Source organism: Aythya fuligula, chromosome 19 (assembly GCF_009819795.1).
Source record: "Aythya fuligula isolate bAytFul2 chromosome 19, bAytFul2.pri, whole genome shotgun sequence".
NCBI classification, from domain to species: Eukaryota; Metazoa; Chordata; class Aves; order Anseriformes; family Anatidae; genus Aythya; species Aythya fuligula.
In genome coordinates, this window is record NC_045577.1 from 1,635,577 (window position 1) to 1,651,125 (window position 15,549).

A 15,549-nucleotide genomic window follows, 5' to 3' on the forward strand; every position below is an offset into this window, starting at 1 on the left:
AATCTGTGTCTCGGTGCACTCTCATTGCTTATCCAGACCTGTATTGTTCAGAGGCTAAAATAAGACAAAATATGTGCCTGTCTTCATTTTTTTATTATTATTTTTTTTATTTTTTTGCCAAATGACCTGAGTTTTAATAAGAAAACTGGGTTCTGTTACTTACAGAAGTTGCATTGGAATTACATAAAGGCTTTGCTGTTGAGCATAAGCCAGAACAGATCCGGAGCGTGTAGCTGGTTTTCCTTGCTATGGAGCTTTAAGAGACTGTATTAGTGCACACCTTCACATAGCCTTCTATAACCTTTGGAGTAAATAATGATTAGCTCATCTAGACTATGAAAATCAATACTGATAAGCTGCTTTCGGATCATCTGCTTTTGGATCTAACTGCATCTAGGATCAATGTCACAACTCGTCTTTGCTCAGTTACATCTCTCTGAAACTTCAGGCCACCCCAATGACCTCATTCCTTTAGAATTTGTCTTTTAGGTATTTGCAAGCAGTGTTCCCCCTCCCTATTGTCCAGACAAGCAATAAATGCTTTATTTAATCTTTTTTTCTGTACCTTGAAATAGCTGATAGGTTTTAATTGAGTTTTGTTTTCAAATTAAGTTTTAACAAGTGAGACATGGTGTAGTACTTGCATTGAGTACCGTTTGAGATTAAAAGAGACTCAAAACTGCAAAACGCTGTCAGGGTGGATGTAATTGCTTATCACCTCTTTGTCTTTTAGTTTCTGTCTATTTGTATGCTACAATTCATTTTTTATTTTATGCTTTTTCAAGTGTATGCGTTCATACCCTCTTCTTACAGCATATGGACTATAGTTTTAGTAGAGATTTTTTTATTGAGAATTATCACTGTTTTCTTTTTAGTATCCTCAGTGAATATGACAAATATCCTGCTTATCTTCTTTTCAAAATTATTAATTATGGCTTGAAATGGGATTGAGACACAATTTCCTCCAAAGCCCTGTGAAGATTCTCCCCATGGGTAGACTAACACTTGTGTTTGCTATTTATGATCTTTTTAACTCTGTACCTGCTGATGTCAAAATTATTCTTAATGAGTTGTTAAAAATATAACTGAGAAAATCAGTGGATGAAATGATTGGTGAAGGGCAATTAGATAAAAATATCTTCTAAATAATGAAAATGTAAACATTAAATTTGGTATGATATATTCTTAAGAAATGTATGTCAGTGGTATTGTACCTTCCTGAACTCAAATATTTTTCAGGTTGTGTTATAATTTCAGTTCATTTTTATGATACTTAATGGATGGTAATTGCAAGGATCTTTTTGTTTTTTTCTTTACTTTTTTTTTCTTCACTGTGTGTTTTCATTCCCATGTTTACGTTGCTTTATAGAACACTGGGTGTTCTTTTCAGGATTTGTTTGTTGAATGAATCATGTTCTCAGCTGTTTAACTAAGTCAGTCAAATGCCAGCCACCATAAACCAGCCATGCTTTGCCCACCCAATCCCCTTTTTAAAGAGGACACTGGATATTGTGTAATAAAGCATGTTGATATAAAAGCAAAATATATTTTTTTTTTTATTATAGCCTTAATTTTTTAAGCTTCGTTTTTGTCTTATGATCTTCTTTTAATATGTGTTTTTCAGTTAACTGCCTGCATTCATGGGTCTGCAGCTATGCTCTACCCGATGTTCTGGCAACATGTTTACATCCCTGTTCTGCCCCCACATCTATTGGACTACTGTTGGTAAGGCTATATATATATGTGTGTGTGTGTGTATAAAATTTAGATTCACAACAATTTTAACGTTTCTGTATTGCAAGATTTAAGTCCTCTTATGATGCAACTGTTAGTCTGAAAATGCATATGTATATTAAGTAAACAGTGAACATAATAAGTAAAAAAAAAAAAAATTCCTGGCATTAGGTAATTGTGTATCAGTATGCTGAAATACACTGATATGAGTGGTTACTATGAAATTCTGCAACTTAGATATTTTATACTTATAATCTGATTTTAGCATATTTATGTTAAATCTTAAAATACGAATTAAGACTCTAGCAGTAAAAGATACAGTGGAGAAGATACTTTCATTTTTCTGCTTTTCTGAATTTCTGTTGGGACTGGGGAAGAAGCTATTCATTTTCCTATAGCGATCTTTTAATATTCTCAGTGTGTTAGGACATACTTACCTTATATAGGGGAATGATTATAAACCATTCAAAAACGTATTTGTTATTATGATGTTACAGATTTTGGCACAGCCCATGAGCGATGCCGTATATTGACACAGCTGGCCCTGTTTTGACCAGGAGCTCAGAGCACCTTCTGAGGTGTCTTCCAGTGTGAATTCTGCAATTCCACAGTGTCCATGTGGCTTAAGGAGCCTCCTTATTCACTGTTGTGGTCTTCAGATAGGCGTGTCATTAGTTACCTTGTGGACTCTGCGGTCAGTGGTGCAAAAGCCTGTCTAAGATGCCCTCTCAGTTTTCAGTTTCTCTTCTAGCACAAAGTCAGACAGTAAGCTTACTTACTTAGGTGAGCTGGACATTTACGAATTTGTGGGAGAAGATATATTTGATCAGAGAGTGCTGATGAACTTTCCTGATACTATTGTAAGGCCACAGCTCATAACTGAAAGGCATTGGCAGTCAGGAATGTCCTCACTGACTGGAAAATAAGTGTTGCACACGTCTTTGGAAGAAGTGAGAAGATCCTAGAAACTACAGGCCATTTAGATTTGTCTCTGTTCATGAAAAAAAAAAAAGAAACACATCTTCATGAGAGCCATTTCTATAGAAAAAGGTCTGGATTCTGAGGCTATAGTAGGATAATACAAGACACAGGTGGTGTTAGTGGCATAAGCGTGTGATGCAAGGAGACTATGATTCTTCTAAAATGAGTATTTGTTAGTAAGTTTGGCAAAACAGAGCACAGAAATTAGCAAATGGCTTTCTGGTGGGGTGTGATGCTCAGTGTGCTTTGGAGCATGAATTGAAACGTAGAAACAGGCCCGCCTCTGCCCTCCCTGGCATTTTATAAAGTCGTCAGAACAAAATGAACTATTGAACTTCAGCTGACTCTACCTTACTATATCATATTTTAAGTGCATATTTTTAAGCTCTCAGCATGGTGATTTTTGGGGGTGGGGCTGGATTGGGGTGGTTTTTGTAAGAGGGATACTGTTCTGTGTGATGTTTTCTCTGCATTTAAGCAGGAGTAAGGAACCAGCAGGGATAACTAGCATTTTTAAGGGAAGTGCTAGGAGCTGAAACATGTAGGTTTAAAGCAAGCTTGTTCTTCTGCAGATTATTTAAATGTTAAGTATGTGCCTATGTCGAGGATACACGGAAAGGAATCTAAAAACTATTATCTTCTGTAGAAATGAACCTTCAATTTACTCACTGCACAGGAAGGGCAGGTTCTAGTCATTTGCACTGCCAGCAGGTGCCCTTTCTCTGCATAATGGGCTTCACATGTGTAATTAACACATGAAGGCTGCTACTGCCAGTTTTTTCTTCAGGTACATGCTGCTAGGAGTTTTCAGGACAACGATGTGGACCACAAGAGGCTTTTACGCTGGGTTTGAAGATTAGGTATTCATTGACTTTCTGACAAAGCCATGTTAAAAGGGGCTAAGTCCAGATCCCACAGCTGGGAGCAGAGGTGTGCAAAAAGCAAACACTTGGGCAGTGTACCTAAGGAAATAAAGACACGAGTCGCTGAGCTCTGCTGAATGAATTCTTTCATGGTGTAACACCCTGTCCATACAGCAAATGAGCTAGCTAGTGTGTGAAGTATGATTTTAAAACATATAATTATTAGGCTGTAATTGCATGCTCACAAATACAACAGCTGATTACCTTAGCCTGATATGAACTTTAATTGGAGAGGTAGTCTCACACACTAATTGTTTGGATAAATAAATTTAGTAACAATCTGTGTGCCATAAATATATTTCTCAAAATAGAGTCCATTTATTTTGTAACCATGAGAACTTGGAAAGGTGATTTTTGCCTATGAGGACTGAGAAATCAGCTTCATGCTGTCTGTTTTAAGGCAGTATTATTGCTTATCAGTGTCTGCCTCTTAAGGGAAATGACGTGAAATTATTTAAAAACATTAGAGTTTATTTTAATTACTGTCTGGTTATTTATTTTGCAAATGTGATGTAAGCAATTTAAAAATCTGAAATGGAAACAAAATTTAAAGTTCTTCTGTTCTTAAAAATACAAAAAATGATGTTCATTCAGTGGACTTTGCTGTCCATTGGTGCGTATTATTTTATGCTGTTAGTGCTTTTGAGTCTTCTACTCTTTGTGGAAATCACAAAAGGTTACAAGAACTCGGTATTACTTGTGATCTTTGAAAGGTTTTGATAAAAAAAAAAAAAGTATATTCCATCTGTGATTATTATCTGTGATATTATTTTAGTAGAACCTTTTTATGTAAAACAAACAAACAAAAAAGCTTCTAAGGTCCCAGCTGATAACATTCCAATTCAGCTCCATGTTTGTGAAATCAGTTGTATTTCCATGGGAGGACACACATGATAACTCTTGGATCTTCCCAGAACTATGAAAAAGTAGAATAGCTCTCTTCCCAGAGAGTGACAAGGCAATCTTCTTCCCACTTCCCTCTTGAAAGGCTTATTTTAAATTTAATATTTATGTTCACCTGCAATCCTTATTCATGTACTGAAAATGCCATGCCATGTGCTAGGGATACTGAGCCAGTTATGGTGGCTCAATACCGCATACATGCATGTAGGATGACTTCAGCCATCTGATTCTATCATTAAAGGGTGGGGGAATTACTCTGGTTATTATGTGGGCTTCTACCAGAAGTAACAGTACGTGTTCTAAGGTGATTAAAACAGTCTTTTATATTAGATAGATTGCTTAGCAGCCAACATTAATATATTCTGAGAGCACCTTCTCAGAGCACCCTGCCACACCTGCTGAACAAACGTTTCTGTTGGTGCAGTTTTCCCTTTCTCCAGGAATTGTTTTTTTTTTTTTTTTTTTGAAACTCCCGTTCTCGTGTTTTCTAAATCTGCATGTAGTTCAGTATGCTCCTTTAAGTAGGTGGAGGGGGTAACTGGAGGGCAAGTACTCCTGCTGCTTGGGAAACAATGATTCCTTCCTCATGAGCCTCTGGGTAGGCATTTTGATTTAGCCTGGTACATCTGTGTACTCACTAAAAGCTCTTGTAGTTGCTCTGTGCAGTCAAGTTTCTAATTTGCATCAATTACCCTGATAAATTTGGGATTGAGTTCTGTTGCATCTCAATGAGTAATCTGAAGAGAAATCTGGAGACTACTTAGAGGGTAAAGTACTATAGGTGTATAAGAGCAACACATTAAGTCAGTGTTTGTGTATCAAGACATGAACGTACTAAATGTGATCTAATCATTTTCCTGGAACAGTGGAGGAAAATGGTGCAAGTCCCTGTGTAGCTATAAACTACAAACCTTCTTGAGATCTGTGGGTTTTACATTACATTTTCTGGTGAATTGCAGTTGTTTTTTTTTAAGGTGCGGGAGTTTCGTTGTTGTTGTTGGGAATTTTTATTTTTATTTTCACTTAAGAGGAAGTGTCCCTCTATTTCACCTGCTTCTCTTCCAATTAGTAGTTGCCCACCTCTTGGGAGCATAATTAAGAGGTCTCTAGTTAGCCTAAGGAAACGAATTAAAGAAATTGTAAAAATGCAACTGTAATAAATGGGCAATATATAGCTGTTAAGTCCACAGTATCCATATTCATGCTTATTCATTGCTACTTTAATGATTTGATATTTACCTATATAACTCATTTGATTGTAAATAACCCTGATTGCATTGGGAACCACTGTGGCACAAGAGGAGTAATAGCCTTTCTCTTTGTTCCAAAAGACTTAGGCAGGCTTTTTGTTTAAGCAGTGAATGTGCATAGTAGAAATTGATACTTCTTACTTTTGCACTTAATGGCTATTGCCTGCCATCAAACAGCTTTGAGTAATTAGGAGTTGTGGCTGTAGGAAGCCCCAGGACTGATTAAGCGTAAAGTAGTATGTAAAGACTGGTCTGAAGGTCAGTCCTTAATCTGTCATGGGTCTCAGAAGGATTAGTGATTGTGCAAAGTGTTTCTCCTGTTTATACAAGCAATGTATGTTCCTGAAGTTGACTGGAAAGACTTTAAAAACCATACACCTCTAGCTTGGTAAAAGCTCCTTGAGTACGTCTTCTCTCAGGATCTGAATAGCAGTTGGGAAGAATTATTGTGTGGCCTGAATGGTGAAGGGGAGTGCATGATGTTCTCTTGTACAGTATTGTACCCGAGTATTTAAGTAATGGCATATGATTAACACTTAAAAGTTAATAAAAGCAATTTATGAGGCCTGGCATACATCTTCAACCAAACTGTTTATACATAATGAAAAGTTCTTATAAGAACTATTTTCCTATGGTTTTGTTAACCTTCTTTGTTTACCTTCTACATTCCCTATCTTCTCTTGTGCATCACAAATGCTATTCATCTTCCACAGCCCTTCGTAGCATGTACCTGGTCTGCTTGTCACCTTCTGTGTACTGGTGCCATGTCCCAGTGTCCTGTGATCCAGGCCCTATCACCCGTTTATTAAGCATTTCTTGGAGAAATGCTCAGTGTTGTATTTGTGCGCAACCTCATGCCCTTAATGAAATCCATGCAACTATTCATAAAGCTAATGCAAATGTTTGCAAAATTAGTGCATTATTTAACAAATTTCTGCTTCAAAGTTTGCTGGTTCATATTGATCGGAAAAACCTGAGCTATTTTATTATGTTATATATATATATTATTTATGAATTGGTAAGCTAAGCTTACTCTCTAGTGCTATAGCATCAAATCGTTCCTTCTGCTTTCTTCAGTCTGTCCAAGTGTATATACATTGTGTAGCACATTAAGGATCTGGCTGCAATCTTTTAGTATGTAGTAATACAAGTTTAAAGAAATAACAGCTTTGAAAACACTGCTAAAAGTTAGATTACTGTGGCCTTTACGCAATCCCTGTAATAGCTTTATATGCTGCATTGTCTTTACATGTGATGACTTGCACTAGAAAATTGAAAAGAGAAGTCGTTGCATCCTAAATCGATCCTTGCATCTAAAAGCCTGTCTTGTAGATCCATAAAATCTTACTGGGTGTGCATGGTTTTAAGGGTTTAGGCATTCTCATTGTTTTGTTGATAAAGCAAGTGGGTGACAGATGGACATGATAGAGTTAATTAACTTTTACAGAGTCAGATTTTCTTACGCTTGGTGACAGGCTCTGCTTTTGGCCACATTAATAAATGGCTGGCTTTCTGGAATACTGCACTCTTCCTGCTTCCTTTCATTACATTAGCCAAGGTTCCACTAGATGGGACATTTGCAGTCTTAAGACTTCCTGCCGAGGTTCAGACTTTGTATTTTTGAGATTGAAGCTGTCGTGTTCCTGAAACTACTTAATTAGAAACACATTCATTTCAGTGCATACTGGAGGAGTCCTCAACAGCGTAGCCAGGCACACAGGGAAGTTGAGCATTTGTGCAGCTGGCAGCTAAACCAATGGTTTATACTTTGAATGTGAAATTACTGGGTATTTTCTTGCTCCTGGAATGTGGCCATTGGAAATGAAGAGATGTGGGTGAAAGAGATAATGTTTGTCACAAATAAAACATGCAAAATTACAAATAAATACTCCTCAGTTGAGCAGCAATCCATATGTAGTAAGTGTATATCATGTTGTATGGTAAAAATTTGTATCCAAAAACTTGGATGTATGCTCTGGTTCTCACCTGTGGAATTCCCAAGGAAGCCAAGTCTTTAGGACTTGCACCAAGTTAGTTTACAATTCAGCAGTCCCTCTGGGCTAGCACAAAGTGCTTTACTGGGTGAAGTTTGGGCAGGGGCATTCTTGCCAGCGTATTCAATTCAGTAAGTTGTAAGGTGATAAGACACCACTTCAGTATTCTACAAATGAATGTGTATGATTCTTTGAAGTTATATATGTTTAAAGTCTTCAAAAAGAAGGGAAAAAAAAAGGCATTTTCATCCTTTTCATCCAGAATGTGTAATATAGAGGCTGTTCACATCTCTTGGTACAGCATCCAACAGAAGAACAGTTCTTGGTGGCATATTAATAAACATGCTAATTATTAATATGCATATCAACAAATTGTACGTTTTGAAAAGTTATTTCTCACCAAATGAGAAGCAGAGTGATTTCTGCTGGTGTGTTGCAGTAGTTCTTTCAGCACTGTTCTTCCCTTACTGAACAGTAGGCACCAGTTTATAAAAGCAATATGGAAGATATTTTAATCCAAGGCAGCACAGTGACATTTCTCTCCTTTTTCATCTGAAATTGAAAATGAGCTCTTTGAGCTTCTGTATGCAAAATCAAATGAGGCTCTATTTTAAAAGTTGTGTCTGTCTGTGTGCTTTCAGTTTAACAGGCAGTATATGCCATATTTGCAATTAGCAGCTTTGGCATCCTCTTTGATATGTTCTAATAAGCAATGCAAATATAAGCTTTCCCTGATTAGTTGAGTGGGAGTTCTGTAGTAAGCTTAATATTAGAAATACTGTATATACAAGGATACAACTTTGATTCAGTATTCTTCCTGTGTTATACAGTCCATATTGCTGTTTGCAAACATCACTGAACAGAAGACTGAAAAGATCAGTCTTTCTCTTAGCGTTCTGTTTGATAACAAAAGTATAACACCTGTGTTTGAGGCTACAAATTTGGCATAAGAACTTGTTGATATATTTAAGTTTTGTATTTTGAAGAGAGTAATGATACCAGTACGTATCACAATAATTCAGGACTTAATCAGAATCTTCCAAAGTCATTTTTATATCCTTGCTTTATAATTTTAAATATTTCAAGATTGATACTAAGTTATTTAAAATGTGCCTGGACCCATAGTCAAAGGATTAAAGCTTGTAGTACTGGGTGCTACATACATTAAATAAACCACTTAACACTACAACTGGATCAATCTTCCTAAACAGTACTGTTTAGAAAAAATCTGTGTATTTCTTAGAAAATTGTAATATTTTTTAAGAGACCACAATATTTTAATTTATAGGTATATATTTAATAGCTGCCCTTATGTACCTGTTTTAACTTAGAAATTCTGATGTCAAGAGAAATTTAAGTCTTATGGTAGTGAGAGGATATTGCACAGTAAAACAAGTCTTTCAAATATGGAATAAAATTTTGTTAACATGTGGTTTGTTTATATATATATATACATATATTTATATATTAAAGTCTAATCCAGTATACCAGTCTCTTCCTGTAGCTGATTTTATAACTCATATGTGTTAATCCATCATTACGAGAATGTAAAGCAAGTTTTTCTTCTACTTTGCAGTGCCCCAATGCCCTACCTCATTGGAATACATTTAAGTTTGATGGAGGTAAGTCTTTCTAAACATTTCTGAAAATATGCGTCAGTTTATGATTTAGACCTAATTTCTGCAAATAATTTTACATTCATTCATATGCTTAAAAATATAATAGTCCTGTTAATTTCTTTAGGAGAGTTCAGATAACTGAAATTAGGTTTACATGATAGTGTTAAATCTCAAGGGAGTCTTAATGGTACCTTGTACTGTCTGGGCATAGTTTGTTTGCAGTTCAGCAGTCAGCGATGAGCTCACGGTGTGTTCCCCGCTCCATCCTGTTGCTTCATGTAATAGTTTACTGCCTCTAGTTTTACTCTATTCAGAAAGGCGGAGCTGATATTAAACTAAAATGTTGACAGTTATAGTTCTCTTGTAGGCATTTGCAGACAGTTTGTAATTTTTTTAATGTTAAAAAGACCCTGAAAAGAAGGAACTTGCTGTTAATGTTAACACAAAGCTGGCAGAAAACCAGCCCTCACAGAAAGCTTCACATATAAACAATTCAGAGTAATTCTGCTAACTGTGTGTGTGTGGAAATAGCACATTTCCTTCTGCTTCCAATCCTGGTGAAACACTTGATAACTTTTCTCAAAAGTATCTGGAGGACCACAGAAGCTACTAACTTAGATCCCCGTGAAAATCTTAGTCCTTATGAATTGTGCCCCTTTACACAGGAAGTCTGACCACCGTGTGTGTGCTCGGTATGGGAAGAGCCATTCCTTCAAAGAAAAGCACTGCCATTCTGTAGGTACTTAAATCAGTAAGCAGTGCTGAACAGTAGGCATTGCAAGTGCCCTTGGAAACTAATTGACTTATGTCCCTGTTTTAGATAGCTGTGTTTGGAAATTTAAGCTTAGGATATGCAACAATTTACAATGCTGAATTTTTCTTCACACAAAATAACGCATATTACTAGAATATTTGGTTTTGTATTTCCGTAAAATTTATACCTTCTGTGGAAATATTGATCAAACATTTTCTTTCACTGGGGCATATTTATGTAATAATGATCTTCTATGTCTCTGTGTTTTTAAAACTTAGGTTTTTATACTATGTAACTTCCCCTTTTTTCCCAGTATTAATGTGACGTAATTTCTTAGAAGTCACCTTTTTCATGAGGAGCTAGATAGAATATGCAGGGCTCCCCCCTGCTTGACCACAGATGCCCTTTATATTGCTAAATAAAGTACAGAATTACAGTGCAATGTGTTAGTGAATAAGCAATTATTCTAAATGTCAACGTGGACATTTGTTTGTATATAAAATGTTTTTGTTAAAGAGATTTTTGATAATTAAATTTGAATACTGCATAGGCAGAACCCAAGTGATACCTAGGGGGTAGTCTGGCATATATTTTTCATATTGAGCAAGAATTCTTCTGCCCAATAGCAGTGCCAGGTAATCACTGGCATTCTTAAATAGCTAGATACCCTAATAAAAAAGGAGTAAAAGGCCTGGTAGAGGATGAGAGAACATCTTAGTACAGATACTTGTCAGCTTTCATAGATCATCTCTCGGAAAGACCTGTGTGGTCAGCCTGGTCATGGGTATAGAAAAAAATAATAATTACACTTTGGTGTTGCTTTGTCTCACCCCTGCCTTGCTACATCAAATATTACCTCTTCCTTTGTCTCAGTTTTTTCAGATTGCAGGGCTCTGTAGGCCTTCCAAACTCCATCTGTAAAAATTCAAAAAAAGGAGTTCTTGGAGAAGCCAACTTTCATCCATTTTAGTAACTTGCGAAAAAATCTGTTTAGTACTAAATCCAGTACGGCTTTTGAATAGTTGGAGATTCTGGAACACACACACACACGTTGGCAACATACAGTTATTCAAAGTGCCTTATGAAATAAATGAAATAAATAAAAAAAACCTGTCTTCTCTACTCCCCCTCCTCTTAAGGATAAATTGTATATTTCCAGATAGAAATGCATCTTCTAGCTAACTGTGCTTTCGCCACAGAAAAATAAAATAAAATCACACACTGGGCTATAGTATCTGTTGTTTTATAGCAAATACGGGATAATCAGTCTGGGTCTTGGGCAAAGGAAAGGTGACATTTGGTAAACAAATTTGAGCATTACTAGTTTACCTCTTAGCCTGATTTTGATGTTGAAAGCTTACTCTCCTGTTTGTCATTTTCTATGTACATAGGTATAAAATCATACCTTTTATGTGTTAGAGTAACAATCTAGTAGCAACAGCATTTTTTCCCATATTCCATCAGTTGTGCGTTTTTAAAAAATATGCTGTATTATTTTTTCCACATCAAAATAATTTTTAAAAGGCAGTTAAAATATTGTCATTACCCAGTATCCGTTTTTCATTAAATGCTGAAATTTCAGCAAATAGTCCTTTAAAAGTGTTTTGTCAATTCACATGTTCTAGTTTCAGAAGAAGGGATTAATTCCCCAGCTTTCCATTCAGGTTAAGACAGGTGGGCTCTTCTTCTACTGTACAGCCCCAGGGGAGTAATTGCAGTTACACGGTTCTGCTCCAGCAGCCCTGATTGCATAATTTGTCGGTGCTGCGTAAACGTTAGTGAAAGCCTAAACTTGTGCAGGGGAAGCTGTGGTGTAAAGGGAAGGGTGACTGTGGAGTGTAGGAAAATTTTCCAGCTTTGGTGTTGCTTTTGTGTGCTTTTGCTCTCCTTATCTTGGAGTAGGTCCTCTGGAAGAAATACAGTAGCAGTTACAATGCTTTAAAACAAAATGCACCCGCTGTCGCACCTCCAGAGGGTTTTTGTCAAACTAGTTAGTTAGCATCTCAGCTAGTTTCTAGTTTCCCATGTTATATGGGGTCTCTGTAGGAGAAACAGTTATTTTAATGGAAAATGACAAATTTTTCTTATGATTAAAATATCAAGCATATCCATTGACTGTTAAATCTAATTTGCTGTGACTGAAATGTTCTCCTGTGAGATAAGATAATCTCCTGTTGTAGGTCAGAGGGCTCTGGCTGATTTATGAGGGAAAATCTTGGTAGAAAATATAAAGCTGTGTTTTGTGCTCTTATTTTTCAGCTTTTCTATCATCACCTAGTTAGTCATTCTTTATAAGATTTCCATTTAGCAATCCATAAAGTGACTTCAAAGAAGGCTAAAAGTTTATAAGCTGCTGGATAAGCAAGGCTGGAGCTATCACATGAATAATGGAACATGCTTACAGAACTAATTGAATTCATATTAGATGAAGATAAGTACTTAGTACTGATAAATAACAAGATAGGAAGATGAAACTCCATCAAATGAACACATCCCTTTCATAATCTTACTTTCTACGTGCATCCCTCATGCTGTTTTAGTATTCGTGTTACATTAAATTCACCTTTCTGTTACAAGCGGTGTCAAACTTAGCTGGCAGCCTTTTCCATTTTGTCTTAGTAAACGATTGTTTCGGCAACTGCTTCTGTAGTGAAGGTTGTTAGTGTGATGGCGCTGATGGAAGAGGAATGCCCTTGACCTAGTGGACTACCTATTGGAATTCAGGCACATGTGGTTCCCATTACCACTGGGAACGGTTCCTTTTAGCTGTCAGATACCGCACTGCTGGCAGTATAATCTTCTGTGCCAGGCCTCCATCGTGCAAGTTACAGTAATGCCCAGCCTTATCATGCTCTATTCAGGGCACAAAAGCAGTATTTAGAAATGAATTTAAAGATGAGAAAAGTATATTTCCTTGTCTATTTATTTTTAAGATTCCAGTCACTTGAGGACTTCATCTGGGACTTCAGAGTTTTAATTCTCACAAAATTTTCCAGACTAAATGTGTGTGTGAAACTTGGCATTGCAGTTGTCAGGATGAATTCTTCCTTACCATGAAAGGCAGTTGTACGTATCAGACATGAGCAGAGTTTTGTTTTATTTTAACCTAGTAGGAGTAAATATGTTCGCGTCAGGAAAAGAAGTTTCACTAAAATTCTTCCTATTTTTAAGGTAGTAGGACACAGCAGCTGATCTCATTTCGCATTGATAGTCTTCCCCTTATGCAGACAGATGAATAGAAGGCTGCGTTCAGCCCTCTCAACCCTGTGCATGTATTCTGGGAGCACTCTTTTGGCAGATTGTTGTCTTTTTCAGGTAGACAAGAGTACACACTATTTGTGGTCCAGTCCTATTATATGCCAGGTAGCTGGAATGGAGTGTGAGCTAAGACTCTGAGAAAAAGCTTAGATATGCCTGGGCTTTGTGCTGGCAGTGCCACGTGGAGTACTGGGGGAATTATTGGCTGGCTGTTTGCAGAAAACACCCTGAACACTGGCATCTTCCACCGTAGTGTTAATTGCTAATGAAATTTTTTGATTGGAGAGTAGTATTTTGCTTTTTTCAAGATATTTAACATTTGTAAATCACTGAATTTTTTACCTAGAACTGAGGAAGTGTAGGGTGTGTTTTTTTTGCAGGGCTTAAATGATGGGGTTATATACTGGGTGTTCTGAAATCCAAATCTTAAAAAATTAAATGTAATTTGGGCACTCACAAATATGGTAAGTATGGCTGTACGTGGTTTCAGGAGTAAAACGCATGTAAAAACATGAGAAATTACTTATTAAACTGCCTCTTCCGCAACTGTTAGAAAAATTAAACTAACCACTGTGCTTTAGTGGGTGATTCTGGAGCAGGGGGGATGCCTGCAGGATACGTTGGAAGAAACCCAAGTCCTGTGGTACCGAGCAGGCTCACCAGTGCCTGCGGAAGGTTTTGCTGCTGTTGTACGGTGGTGTTAGAGCAGCACTAGTGATGTTTGTCACTCAGTTAGCAACAGCTGCTTGTGATAAGGATCTCGAGAATCACCTGTACAGGATCAGGGCCTGCACATCAAGGTCGGGGGTGGCGGAAGAGTGGAAGATGCACAGAGGGGGGCACAGGCCACCTGCTGGGCCAGATCAAAGGGCTGCAAGGTCAAGGGGCACATCCAGCCTAACCACGCTTGTCTGCTGAATAGCTATTTCAGGTTGTAAATCTGAGGGTGATTTCATTAAGTCCTTCTGGCTGCTGTTGGGGCATGAAATAATAAAATTTTATATCCGCTGCCTTTCCTGCTTCTGGCAGCCAGATTGACACATTGTTGTCTGCGGCGTTGTGGCGTTCTTAAGAAAATAAATGGAAACTATTAACTAAGTAGAGACAACTCATTAAACAAATGGATTTTAGACTTGTGGATCATAATTCCATAATAGTTTCAAGTATAATGTACCAAATATCTACTACAAATACTAGTTGTTGTTTTTAAAATATTTTTTTTAAGATTCCAAAATAATTACTGGAAGGTGAATTTTCTTTTCTCTATTGTTGCAACATCTTTAATATGTTGATCCATTTGTGGCTGGTTATGAAACCTCATGATCAACTTGGTTTACATTTTGGCACCAATTTAGCAATGAAGATACGTAAACCCCTCTTTTTTTTTTCTTTTCTTTCTTTTTTTTTTTTTCTTCTTGTATGTGTGTTTGTTTTGTTGTTTTTTTGTTGTTGTTGTTTTAAGGAAATATCCAATACCATTGTTCATCTGTATGAAGTTTAGCTCAGTTGTTTTTATGGTAGGAAGATCAAAAACTGATGGCTGTCAATAGTGATAATAAAATAACATTTAGCATAAACTGGCATTAGTATTATTGATGAATATTTCTTCTGTCATATGACGCATGTGAAACAGAGGAGTACCCCTTAATATTTCCATATATTTTGTCAGTGGTTTTGCTACCTTTCACATAAAACATTTAAATTACTTCAAGTGTTTGGCTGCTTGTGAGCAGGACAGATCATACTAACTGCTGCTTATTTACTGACCTGGTGTTTAAGGCCCCCTGGAGTTTGTTTGAAAAGTTAAGAGATTTTCACAGTAAAGGTGCCATTTCTGAAATTTAAAGTGCTCTTTTCACCAGGAGATAAGTTCTCTCTGATTAAGTCAGTAATTCTTACTAAGCCATGTTTATAGAGGCCATAAACAATGGGTTCAGTGTGCTTGTTAAACCAGCTTTCCTTACCTCTCCGCTCTTTTAAACAGAGACATATAAAATAAAAGGCAGGTGTAGATGTTAGTCCGATTTGGTTGGGTTTAGATGATTAATTATGGCTACGAGGAATCCGGTAAGGTTGGTTAAGAAAGGCTTGCAGTAGTGATGCACATTTTCACTGAATCATATCTTTTGACTC

General features: G+C 36.8%; 1 protein-coding gene across 6 annotated transcripts in view; it reads left to right on the forward strand.

Annotated features, from left to right (window-relative positions):
* Window positions 1-15,549, forward strand: part of DENND1A (DENN domain containing 1A) — a 190,604-nt gene that overhangs the window by 91,794 nt on the left and 83,261 nt on the right. For all 6 annotated transcript variants that reach the window (XM_032200166.1, XM_032200169.1, XM_032200167.1 and 3 more), the window contains exons 10-11: window positions 1,625-1,725; window positions 9,362-9,407. In XM_032200166.1, coding sequence (XP_032056057.1) covers window positions 1,625-1,725; window positions 9,362-9,407 — 147 coding nt within the window. The remainder of the gene's footprint in view (window positions 1-1,624; window positions 1,726-9,361; window positions 9,408-15,549) is intronic.